This window comes from Oncorhynchus mykiss, chromosome 19 (assembly GCF_057628025.1).
Source record: "Oncorhynchus mykiss isolate SJ-2025 chromosome 19, ASM5762802v1, whole genome shotgun sequence".
Lineage (NCBI taxonomy): Eukaryota > Metazoa > Chordata > Actinopteri > Salmoniformes > Salmonidae > Oncorhynchus > Oncorhynchus mykiss.
Window position 1 is genome coordinate 6365001 of NC_143040.1, and position 12500 is coordinate 6377500.

The 12500-nt window shown below is 44.9% G+C and overlaps 1 protein-coding gene across 1 annotated transcript in view; it reads left to right on the forward strand.

The window, feature by feature from the left end:
- Positions 1-12500, forward strand: part of LOC110516808 (adhesion G protein-coupled receptor L3) — a 361807-nt gene that overhangs the window by 284536 nt on the left and 64771 nt on the right. The window contains 1 exon segment of the mRNA XM_090211801.1: positions 1967-2150. Coding sequence (XP_090067927.1) covers positions 1967-2150 — 184 coding nt within the window.

Consider the following 12500-nt stretch of genomic DNA (forward strand, 5'->3'; position numbering starts at 1 on the left):
GGTCCCCTCCAGGCCATAGTGTTAATGTAGGTCCCCTCCAGACCATAGTGTCAATGTGAGTGTAGGTCCCCTCCAGACCATAGTGTCAATGTGAGTGTAGGTCCCCTCCAGACCATAGTGTTAATGTAGGTCCCCTCCAGACCATAGTGTTAATGTAGGTCCCCTCCAGGCCATGGTGTTAATGTAGGTCCCCTCCAGGCCATAGTGTTAATGTAGGTCCCCTCCAGGCCATAGTGTCAATGTGAGTGTAGGTCCCCTCCAGACCATAGTGTTAATGTATGTCCCCTCCAGGCCATAGTGTTAATGTAGGTCCCCTCCAGGCCATGGTGTTAATGTAGGTCCCCTCCAGGCCATGGTGTTAATGTAGGTCCCCTCCAGACCATAGTGTTAATGTAGGTCCCCTCCAGGCCATAGTGTTAATGTAGGTCCCCTCCAGGCCATAGTGTTAATGTAGGTTCCCTCCAGGCCATAGTGTTAATGTAGGTCCCCTCCAGACCATAGTGTTAATGTAGGTCCCCTCCAGGCCATAGTGTTAATGTAGGTCCCCTCCAGGCCATAGTGTTAATGTAGTTCCCCTCCAGACCATAGTGTTAATGTAGGTCCCCTCCAGGCCATAGTGTTAATGTAGGTCCCCTCCAGGCCATAGTGTTAATGTAGGTCCCCTCCAGGCCATAGTGTTAATGTAGGTCCCCTCCAGGCCATAGTGTTAATGTAGGTCCCCTCCAGGCCATAGTGTTAATGTAGGTCCCCTCCAGGCCATAGTGTTAATGTAGGTCCCCTCCAGGCCATAGTGTTAATGTAGGTCCCCTCCAGGCCATAGTGTTAATGTGAGTGTATGTCCCCTCCAGGCCATAGTGTTAATGTGAGTGTATGTCCCCTCCAGGCCATAGTGTTAATGTGAGTGTAGGTCCCCTCCAGACCATAGTGTTAATGTGAGTGTATGTCCCCTCCAGGCCATAGTGTTAATGTGAGTGTAGGTCCCCTCCAGGCCATAGTGTTAATGTGAGTGTATGTCCCCTCCAGGCCATAGTGTTAATGTGAGTGTATGTCCCCTCCAGGCCATAGTGTTAATGTGAGTGTATGTCCCCTCCAGGCCATAGTGTTAATGTGAGTGTATGTCCCCTCCAGGCCATAGTGTTAATGTGAGTGTATGTCCCCTCCAGGCCATAGTGTTAATGTATGTCCCCTCCAGGCCATAGTGTTAATGTAGTTCCCCTCCAGGCCATAGTGTTAATGTGAGTGTATGTCCCCTCCAGACCATAGTGTTAATGTAGTTCCCCTCCAGGCCATAGTGTTAATGTATGTCCCCTCCAGGCCATAGTGTTAATGTAGGTCCCCTCCAGGCCATAGTGTTAATGTGAGTGTATGTCCCCTCCAGACCATAGTGTTAATGTGAGTGTAGGTCCCCTCCAGGCCATAGTGTTAGTGTATGTCCCCTCCAGGCCATAGTGTTAATGTGAGTCCCCTCCAGACCATAGTGTTAATGTGGTTCCCCTCCAGGCCATAGTGTTAATGTAGTTCCCCTCCAGGCCATAGTGTTAATGTGAATGTATGTCCCCTCCAGACCATAGTGTTAATGTAGTTCCCCTCCAGGCCATAGTGTTAATGTATGTCCCCTCCAGGCCATAGTGTTAATGTAGGTCCCCTCCAGGCCATAGTGTTAATGTGAGTGTATGTCCCCTCCAGACCATAGTGTTAATGTGAGTGTAGGTCCCCTCCAGGCCATAGTGTTAATGTGGGTGTAGGTCCCCTCCAGGCCATAGTGTTAATGTGAGTGTAGGTCCCCTCCAGGCCATAGTGTTAATGTGAGTGTATGTCCCCTCCAGGCCATAGTGTTAATGTGAGTGTAGGTCCCCTCCAGGCCATAGTGTTAATGTGAGTGTAGGTCCCCTCCAGACCATGGTGTTAATGTGGGTGTATGTCCCCTCCAGACCATGGTGTTAATGTGGGTGTATGTCCCCTCCAGGCCATGGTTGAGACGGTGAACAACTTGCTCCAGCCCAGGGCCCAGGCAGCGTGGAGGCAGTTGCCCACGGGGGAGCAGCTTCGCTGGGCTACCACCCTGCTGGACACGGTGGAGGCTGGAGCTTTCATGCTGGCTGACAACCTGCTGAAGACGGACACCGTGGAGGAGATCACCGACAACATCCGTGAGTAGATGTTACATTAATTAATGCATTTTTATTTAACTAGGCAAGTCAGTTAAGAACAAATTCTTATTTTCAATAATGGCCTAGGAACAGTGGGTTAACTGCCTTGTTCAGGGGCAGAACGACAGATTTGTACCTTGTCAGCTCGGGGGGGTTTGAACTTGCGACCTTCCGGTTACTAGTCCAACGGTCTAACCATTAGGCTACTCTGCCACCTCTACACTCTAACCACTAAGCTACCCTGCCACCTCTACACTCTAACCACTAGGCTACCCTGCCGCCTCTACACTCTAACCACTAAGCTACGCTGCCACCTCTACACTCTAACCACTAGTCTACCCTGCCACCTCTACACTCTAACCACTAGTCTACCCTGCCGCCTCTACACTCTAACCACTAGGCTACCCTGCCACCTCTACACTCTAACCACTAGGCTACCCTGCCTCCTCTACACTCTAACCACTAGGCTACCCTGCCTCCTCTACACTCTAACCACTAGGCTACCCTGCCACCTCTACACGCTAACCGCTAGGCTACTGTTACCATGATAATGTTATTATTATTAGATGTTGATGTAACCAGGAAGTCTTGTTGAGAACTGGCTAAGAGAGTTGGACTAGAGGCATCATTCATGCTTGTCACAAAAGGTTGAATCCTAACTTCAAATAAATCGTTCATGTATATTAGATGTAATTATTAAGCGTTTATTGTCAGTAGGTAGTTATCCCTACACTCCTAGGAAAACATGGTTCCAAAAGGGTTTTATTGACTGTCCCCGTAGGAGAACCCTGTTTGGTTCCAGGTAGAACCCTTTTTGGTTCCAGGTAGAACCCTTTTTGGTTCCGGGTAGAACCCTTTTTAGTTCCAGGTAGAACCCTTTTTGGTTCCGGGTAGAACCCTTTTTAGTTCCGGGTAGAACCCTTTTGAGTTCCATGTAAAACCCTTTTTAGTTCTGGGTAGAACCCTTTTTAGTTCCATGTAAAACCCTTTTTAGTTCCGGGTAGAACCCTTTTTAGTTCCATGTAAAACCCTTTTTAGTTCCGGGTAGAACCCTTTTTAGTTCCGGGTAGAGTACTTTTGAGTTCCATGTAAAAACCCTTTCCACAGAGGGTACTACATGGAACTCAGAAAGGTTCTACTTGGAACCAAAAAAGGTTCTACCTGGAACCAAGAAAGGTTATTCAAAGGGTTCTCCTAAGGGGACAGCCCGAAGAAGCCGTTTAGTGTAGATAACATTGAACTTGCAATCTTTGACTCTTAATTAGTTTTATCGAAAGCAGGGTAATTATATACCCTACATGAGTTTACAGCACTCTGGGCAATATTTTTTATTTTTTATTTAACCTTTATTTAACCAGGCAAGTCAGTTGAGAACAAATTCTTATTTACAATGACGGCCAAACACGGAAAACACCGAGCCACTCGGGAGCCCAAACATGTGGATAATACCAGACATGTGGATAATATCAGACATGTGGATAATATCAGACATGTGGATAATATCAGACATGTGGATAATATCAGACATGTGGATAATATCAGACATGTGGATAATACCAGACATGTGGATAATACCATACATGTGGATAATACCAGACATGTGGATAATATCAGACATGTGGATAATATCAGACATGTGGATAATACCAGACGTGTGGATAATATCATACATGTGGCTGAACATGTATGTAAGATGGGCAGAATAATACTCTCCCTTCAACGCTTGGAGGGAAAGAGGAGGGAGGGAGGGAGAGAGAGAGAGAGAGAAAGAGGGAGGGAGAGAGGAGGGAGAAGGGGGGAAATTTCAGTCACTCCACAATACTAACCTAATTTACAGTGTGAAAATAAGGACGCCTGTTCAGAATGCAAATATTCTAAAACATGTATCCATACTTTTTGTCCTAAATACAAATTGTTATGTTTAGGGCAAATCCAACACAACACATCTCTGAGTACCACTCTTTATATTATCATGCATGATGGTGGCTGCATCATGTTATGGGTATGCTTGTCATTGGCAAGGACTATGGAGTTTTTTGGGGGGGATAAAAAGAAAAACAGAATAGAGCGAAGCACAGGCAAGAATCCTAGAGAACAACCTGGTTCAATCTACTTTCCACCAGACACTGGGAGACTAATTCAACCGTCCAGCAGGACAATAACCTAAAACACAAGGCCCAAATCTACACCGGAGTTGCTTACCAAGACACAATCCTGAATGGCCTAGTGACAGTTTTGACTTAAGTAACTATGGCAACGTTTAACAATGGCTGTCTAGCAATGATCAACAGCCAGACAGAACTTGAACAATTGTTTAAATAATAACGGGAAATATTTATAAAATGGAGGTGAACACAGCTCTTGGAGACATACCCAGAGAATACTCACAGCTGTAAGTCGCTGCCAACGTTTGTTTCTGACATGTGTTGACCCAAGGGTGTGAATACTTATATATAATTTATGTAAATGAGATATTTATGTATTTAATACATTTTCTAAAATGTTTTAAAAAAAATAAAAAATGTAAACATATTTTCGCTTTGTCATATTTTATCCCATGTTACATTCAGGCTGTAAGGGTGTCAATACTTATGTAAATGAGGTATTTATGTATTTAATACATAAAAAAAAAAAATATCAAAATAAATTATAAACATATTCTCACTTTGTCATTATTAATCCATGTTACATTCAGGCTGTAACACAACAACATGTGTATCATACATGTGGATAATATGAGTCAAGGGGTGTGAATACTTATTTAAATTAGATATTCATGTATTTAATTTACAATACATTTTTGAATACTTTCCGAAGGCTCTGGATGTGAACAGGGAGAACCTTTCGATAAACACTCTGAAGTTCTTTTGGGGTAAAAAAAAGGGGGTTCCGAGCTGCTCATCAGGATTCCAAACAGCAGTCTTATCTGGAAAACCTACAGCACATCTGCTTTAATGTAGTTCTATCGTATAGAAACGGTGCAACCAGAATAGACACACATCAGATCTCTAGTCAGACCGTGTTTATACCAGCTCTCTGGTGGTTCGACACACGTTACACAACATCCTCTGTTCTACTGAGACGTGTCTGTGTGTGTGTGTGTGTGTGTGTGTGTGTGTGTGTGTGTCTGTGTGTGTGTGTGTGTGTGTGTCTGTCTGTCTGCGTATGTAGTCGAACTGCAGAGTGTTTTATTCTGTTTTCCTCTCATCCTATTGGAAGGGAGGGATGGATGGAGGGAGGGAGGGAGGGAGGGTGCTGCCTTGGTGAGAAGGTGCTGCCTTAGAGAGTTGGTGCTGCCTTAGAGAGTTGGTGCTGCCTTAGTGAGAACGTGCTGCTTTAGTGAGAAGGTGCTGCCTAAGTGAGAAGGTGCTGCTATAGTTAGAAGGTGCTGCCTTGGTGAGAAGGTGCTGCCTTGGTGAGAAGGTGCTGCCTTAGTGAGAAGGTGCTGCCTTGGTTAGAAGGTGCTGCCATAGTTAGAAGGTGCTGCCTTGGTGAGAAGATGCTGCCTTAGTGAGAAGGTGCTGCCATAGTTAGAAGGTGCTGCCTTGGTTATAAAGTGCTGCCTTAGAGAGTTGGTGCTGCCTTGGTTAAAATGTGCTGCCAACAATGTAGTATAGACTGATAACAGTGGAGTATTGACTGATTATAGTGGAGTATAGACTGATTATAGTGGAGTATAGACTGATTATAGTGGAGTATAGACTGATTATAGTGGAGTATAGACTGATTATAGTGGAGTATAGACTGATTATAGTGGAGTATAGACTGATTATAGTGGAGTATAGACTGATTATAGTGGAGTATAGACTGAGTATAGTGGAGTATAGACTGATTATAGTGGAGTATAGACTGATTATAGTGAGTATAGACTGATTATAGTGGAGTATAGACTGATTATAGTGGAGTATAGACTGATTATAGTGGAGTATAGACTGATTATAGTGGAGTATAGACTGATTATAGTGGAGTATAGATTGATTATAGTGGAGTATTGGGTGAAACACACATTGGGTTGATTTTTGATAAGAGTGGGGGAGAGAGAAAGGAGAGAGGGGGAAATAGTGGGAAGAGAGATTTGGAATAATAGAGAGAGTGAGGATGGAGGGGGACGAAAGAGGGGGATGAGAAGTTGGTTTGAATGAAAGGGAGAGAGTGGGGATAGAGGGAGCTGGGAGGGATGGATATGAAGAACAGAGAGAGAAGGATGATCTGTTAGAATCTGCCCACCAGATTAGCTGGGAGGAGAGATTAACGAGACAAAACACACACTGTTACTTCTTTTAATACGCTCCCTCTCTCTCTTTAAGGTTCTCAGCTACACACACACACGCACGCACTCACACACACACAGAGACACACACACACACACAGACACTCACACACAACACACACACACACACTCACACACAGCACTGACGCCTTCATATATCAACCCTTTATATAACCATATTTATGAGCTGTGTTCAGTAACACAAACCGTTTTGGAGGAGTTGGTTAAGTGATGTGAGGTGATACTCAGTACAAGTTGTTTACTTGTTATATTTATTAAACATTGGTTGCAGTTGTCATAACTCTCCTGTGACGATCTGAGGGATCAGGTTCCAGTGGGTCTGCTCTACAGCGTGCTCTCTCTCTCTCTCTCTCTCTCTGTCTTTCTCTGTCTCTCTCTCTCTCTCTCTCTCTCTGTCTCTGTCTCTCTCTCTGTCTCTCTGTCTCTCTCTCTCTCTGTCTCTCTCTCTGTCTCTCTCTCTCTCTCTCTCTCTCTCTGTCTCTCTGTCTCTCTCTCTCTCTGTCTCTCTCTCTGTCTCTCTGTCTCTCTCTCTCTCTCTGTCTCTCTGTCTCTCTCTCTCTCTGTCTCTCTCTCTGTCTCTCTGTCTCTCTCTCTCTCTCTGTCTCTCTGTCTCTCTCTCTCTCTCTCTCTCTCTCTCTCTCTCTCTGTCTTTCTCTGTCTCTCTCTCTCTCTGTCTCTCTCTCTCTGTCTCTCTCTCTCTCTGTCTCTCTCTCTCTCCTAGAGCAGGGGAAGAGGAGCGGGAAGTCGGCTGTTTTATGGTCGGTCATAAAATACACTGCCTCTATTCTCTGTAGTGTTCCAGGTTGGAATGTAAACTGTGGTACATAAAGAGAGACCCTTGGACATCAAAAGTTTTAATAATGAAACAATATTTATTTTTTTCGAGAATGTGGATGTGGACTGTGGACACTTAAGGGACAGTCATGACGAGTGTTTTTTTGTTTGGTGAACTCGTGACGGACAGGAAACCACCACTGCATCTCAGTTTGTGTATCACTTCTCAACGATCAGATTGACATCTAGGTGTTGGATAAAAGTACATATGAAACTATTTGTGCAATGATGTAATGTGATGTCAGCGTTCTAAATGAGAGTATGGATTTTCATATGAAGTTTTAACTAGTCAGTGGCCACGCCCCCCCGTGAGGCCACACGTTACAGCAGGCGTCATGGAACCGCCCCTCCATGTTGAAATGGTTAAGAACTACAACTCTATAGACCACCAGACCAGAAAGAACTACAACTCTATAGACCACTAGAACAGAAAGAACTACAACTCTATAGACCACAAGACCAGAAAGAACTACAATTCTATAGACCACTAGACCAGAAAGATCTACAACTCTATAGACCACTAGACCAGAAAGAACTACAATTCTATAGACCACTAGACCAGAAAGAACTACAACTCTATAGACCACAAGACCAGAAAGAACTACAACTCTATAGACCACTAGACCGGAAAGAACTACAACTCTATAGACCACTAGACCAGAAAGAACTACAACTCTATAGACCACTAGACCGGAAAGAACTACAACTCTATAGACCACTAGACCAGAAAATATGGAGCTGACTCTCCATGTTGAAATGGTTAAGAACTACAACTCTGGATGCCCTATGAGACCAGACAGCGTGTGGTTTTGGCTACTCAGCTGTAAATGGTTCCACTCTGAGACTATCGATCACTACAGAATAAGAGCAAATCCTAGACGTAGAACTACTAGTCTGCAGCTGGAAATGACGTTTGTCTAGTACGAGAATACCGACAACCGCAGAAGTATCTATTCTATACAACAACAATCTGTACACCTGACGTATCCATTACAACAGACACTATCCAGAGAAGTATCTATTCTATACAACGACAATCTGTACACCTGACGTATCCATTACAACAGACACTATCCAGAGCCGCTGAGAAAGCGACAACTACGAAAGACATTGTGACTTCTGGGGAAGTTAACCAGAGACTCTCTGATGAACTGACTCTACAGCAGACGGACCAGATTCCAACAGAGTAGACATTGTGACTTCTGGGGAAGTTAACCAGAGACTCTCTGATGAACTGACTCTACAGCAGACGGACCAGACTCCAACAGAGAAGACATTGTGACTTCTGGAGAAGTTAACCAGAGACTCTCTGATGTACCTGACTCTCCAGCAGACGGACCAGATTCCAACAGCGAAGACATTGTGACTTCTGGGGAAGTTAACCAGAGACTCTCTGATGAACCTGACTCTCCAGCAGACGGACCAGATTCCAACAGAGAAGAGAACAACGACATTCGGGTGTAAATATATACATTGGAATTATTCTTCGAAGGAGCGGACATTCATGTGAAAAAGGATTAGCATGAATATAATTATCAACTGTGTGTAGTGAATCCATTTTGTCTTTCCCGCTCTTTTCCTGTCCCCACCCCTTTCCTTTGTCTACCAAGCCGTCATACCGGTTTAGCCCACTAGGGACTTTTCTATCAATGCATTTTTTTTTCACCTTTATTTAACCAGGTAGGCAAGTTGAGAACAAGTTCTCATTTACAATTGCGACCTGGCCAAGATAATGCAAAGCAGTTCGACACATACAACGACACAGAGTTACACATGGAGTAAAACAAACATACAGTCAATAATACAGTATAAACAAGTCTATATAAGATGTGAGCAAATGAGGTGAGATAAGGGAGGTGAAGGCAAAAAAGGCCATGGTGGCAAAGTAAATACAATATAGCAAGTAAAACACTGGAATGGTAGATTTGCAATGGAAGAATGTGCAAAGTAGAAATAAAAATAATGGGGTGCAAAGGAGCAAAATAAATAAATAAATTAAATACAGTAGGGAAAGAGGTAGTTGTTTGGGCTAAATTATAGGTGGGCTATGTACAGGTGCAGTAATCTGTGAGCTGCTCTGACAGTTGGTGCTTAAAGCTAGTGAGGGAGATAAGTGTTTCCAGTTTCAGAGATTTTTGTAGTTCGTTCCAGTCATTGGCAGCAGAGAACTGGAAGGAGAGGCGGCCAAAGAAAGAATTGGTTTTGGGGGTGACTAGAGAGATATACCTGCTGGAGCGTGTGCTACAGGTGGGAGATGCTATGGTGACCAGCGAGCTGAGATAAGGGGGGACTTTACCTAGCAGGGTCTTGTAGATGACATGGAGCCAGTGGGTTTGGCGACGAGTATGAAGCGAGGGCCAGCCAACGAGAGCGTACAGGTCGCAATGGTGGGTAGTATATGGGGCTTTGGTGACAAAACGGATTGCACTGTGATAGACTGCATCCAATTTGTTGAGTAGGGTATTGGAGGCTATTTTGTAAATGACATCGCCAAAGTCGAGGATTGGTAGGATGGTCAGTTTTACAAGGGTATGTTTGGCAGCATGAGTGAAGGATGCTTTGTTGCGAAATAGGAAGCCAATTCTAGATTTAACTTTGGATTGGAGATGTTTGATATTGGTCTGGAAGGAGAGTTTACAGTCTAACCAGACACCTAAGTATTTGTAGTTGTCCACGTATTCTAAGTCAGAGCCGTCCAGAGTAGTGATGTTGGACAGGCAGGCAGGTGCAGGTAGCGATCGGTTGAAGAGCATGCATTTAGTTTTACTTGTATTTAAGAGCAATTGGAGGCCACGGAAGGAGAGTTGTATGGCATTGAAGCTTGCCTGGAGGGTTGTTAACACAGTGTCCAAAGAAGGGCCAGAAGTATACAGAATGGTGACGTCTGTGTAGAGGTGGATCAGAGACTCACCAGCAGCAAGAGCAACCTCATTGATGTATACAGAGAAGAGAGTCGGTCCAAGAATTGAACCCTGTGGCACCCCCATAGAGACTGGCAGAGGCCCGGACGGCAGACCCTCCGATTTGACACACTGAACTCTATCAGAGAAGTAGTTGGTCAACCAGGCGAGGCAATCATTTGAGAAACCAAATTTGTCAGTAACCAATATCTACTGTTTGTTTGTTATGTATTTCTGTGATTATTTAGTTTAGTTATAGTAAATAAATGATTCATTTAATTTGTACATTGCTGATTCATTATAGAAACACGGGTTTGTGACTTTCAGTAATGAGAACTGATAAAGTAATAATTATACATTAATACAAGACTAATCGACAAGATATGAAAATATCTGAAGAGTCGATTCAGGAAAATAGAGACTCTATAAACAATTTCCCGTGGTGCCCCGACTTCCTAGTTAATTAAAGTTAACATGATTAGTTTAATCACATAATAATAATTACACATAGAGAATTAATTTGATGCAATAAGTCTTCGCGTTTAATGATAGTCACAGACATGACACAGTAATCCATATCCACGTGGTCTACTAACTGGTCGTTACTAGTCCCCAGGTCTACTAGCTGGTCGTTACTAGTCCCCAGGTCAACTAGCTGGTCGTTACTAGTCCCCAGGTCTACTAACTGGTCGTTACTAGTCCCCAGGTCTACTAGCTGGTCGTTACTAGTCCCCAGGTCTACTAGCTGGTCGTTACTAGTCCCCAGGTCTACTAGCTGGTCGTTACTAGTCCCCAGGTCTACTAGCTGGTCGTTACTAGTCCCCAGGTCTACTAGCTGGTCGTTACTAGTCCCCAGGTCTACTAGCTGGTCGTTACTAGTCCTCTGGTCCTCTACCAGTTACCAGACATGGTCTACTAGCTGGTCGTTACTAGTCCCCAGGCCTACTAGCTGGTCGTTACTAGTCCCCAGGTCTACTAGCTGGTCGTTACTAGTCCCCAGGTCTACTAGTTGGTCATTACTAGTCCCCAGGCCTACTAGCTGGTCGTTACTAGTCCCCAGGTCTACTAGCTGGTCGTTACTAGTCCCCAGGTCCTCTACCAGTTACCAGACATGTTCAACTAGCTGGTCGTTACTAGTCCCCAGGTCTACTAGTTGGTCATTACTAGTCCCCAGGCCTACTAGCTGGTCGTTACTAGTCCCCAGGTCTACTAGCTGGTCGTTACTAGTCCCCAGGTCTACTAGCTGGTCGTTACTAGTCCCCAGGTCAACTAGCTGGTCGTTACTAGTCCTCTGGTCTACTAGCTGGTCGTTACTAGTCCCCAGGTCTACTAGCTGGTCGTTACTAGTCCTCTGGTCTACTAGCTGGTCGTTACTAGTCCTCTGGTCTACTAGCTGGTCGTTACTAGTCCCCAGGTCTACTAGCTGGTCGTTACTAGTCCCCAGGTCTACTAGCTGGTCGTTACTAGTCCTCTGGTCTACTAGCTGGTCGTTACTAGTCCCCAGGTCTACTAGCTGGTCGTTACTAGTCCTCTGGTCAACTAGCTGGTCGTTACTAGTCCCCAGGTCTACTAGCTGGTCGTTACTAGTCCCCAGGTCTACTAGCTGGTCGTTACTAGTCCCCAGGTCTACTAGCTGGTCGTTACTAGTCCCCAGGTCCTCTACCAGTTACCAGACATGGTCAACTAGCTGGTCGTTACTAGTCCCCAGGTCTACTAGCTGGTCGTTACTAGTCCTCTGGTCCTCTACCAGCTACCAGACATGGTCAACTAGCTGGTCGTTACTAGTCCTCTGGTCCTCTACCAGCTACCAGACATGGTCTACTAGCTGGTCGTTACTAGTCCCCAGGTCTACTAGCTGGTCGTTACTAGTCCCCAGGTCTACTAGCTGGTCGTTACTAGTCCTCTGGTCCTCTACCAGCTACCAGACATGGTCAACTAGCTGGTCGTTACTAGTCCTCTGGTCCTCTACCAGCTACCAGACATGGTCTACTAGCTGGTCGTTACTAGTCCCCAGGTCTACTAGCTGGTCGTTACTAGTCCCCAGGTCCTCTACCAGTTACCAGACATGGTCTACTAGCTGGTCGTTACTAGTCCCCAGGTCTACTAGCTGGTCGTTACTAGTCCCCAGGTCCTCTACCAGTTACCAGACATGGTCAACTAGCTGGTCGTTACTAGTCCCCAGGTCTACTAGCTGGTCGTTACTAGTCCTCTGGTCCTCTACCAGTTACCAAACATGGTCAACTAGCTGGTCGTTACTAGTCCCCAGGTTCTCTACCAGTTACCAGACATGGTCTAGTAGCTGGTCGTTACTAGTCCTCTGGTCTA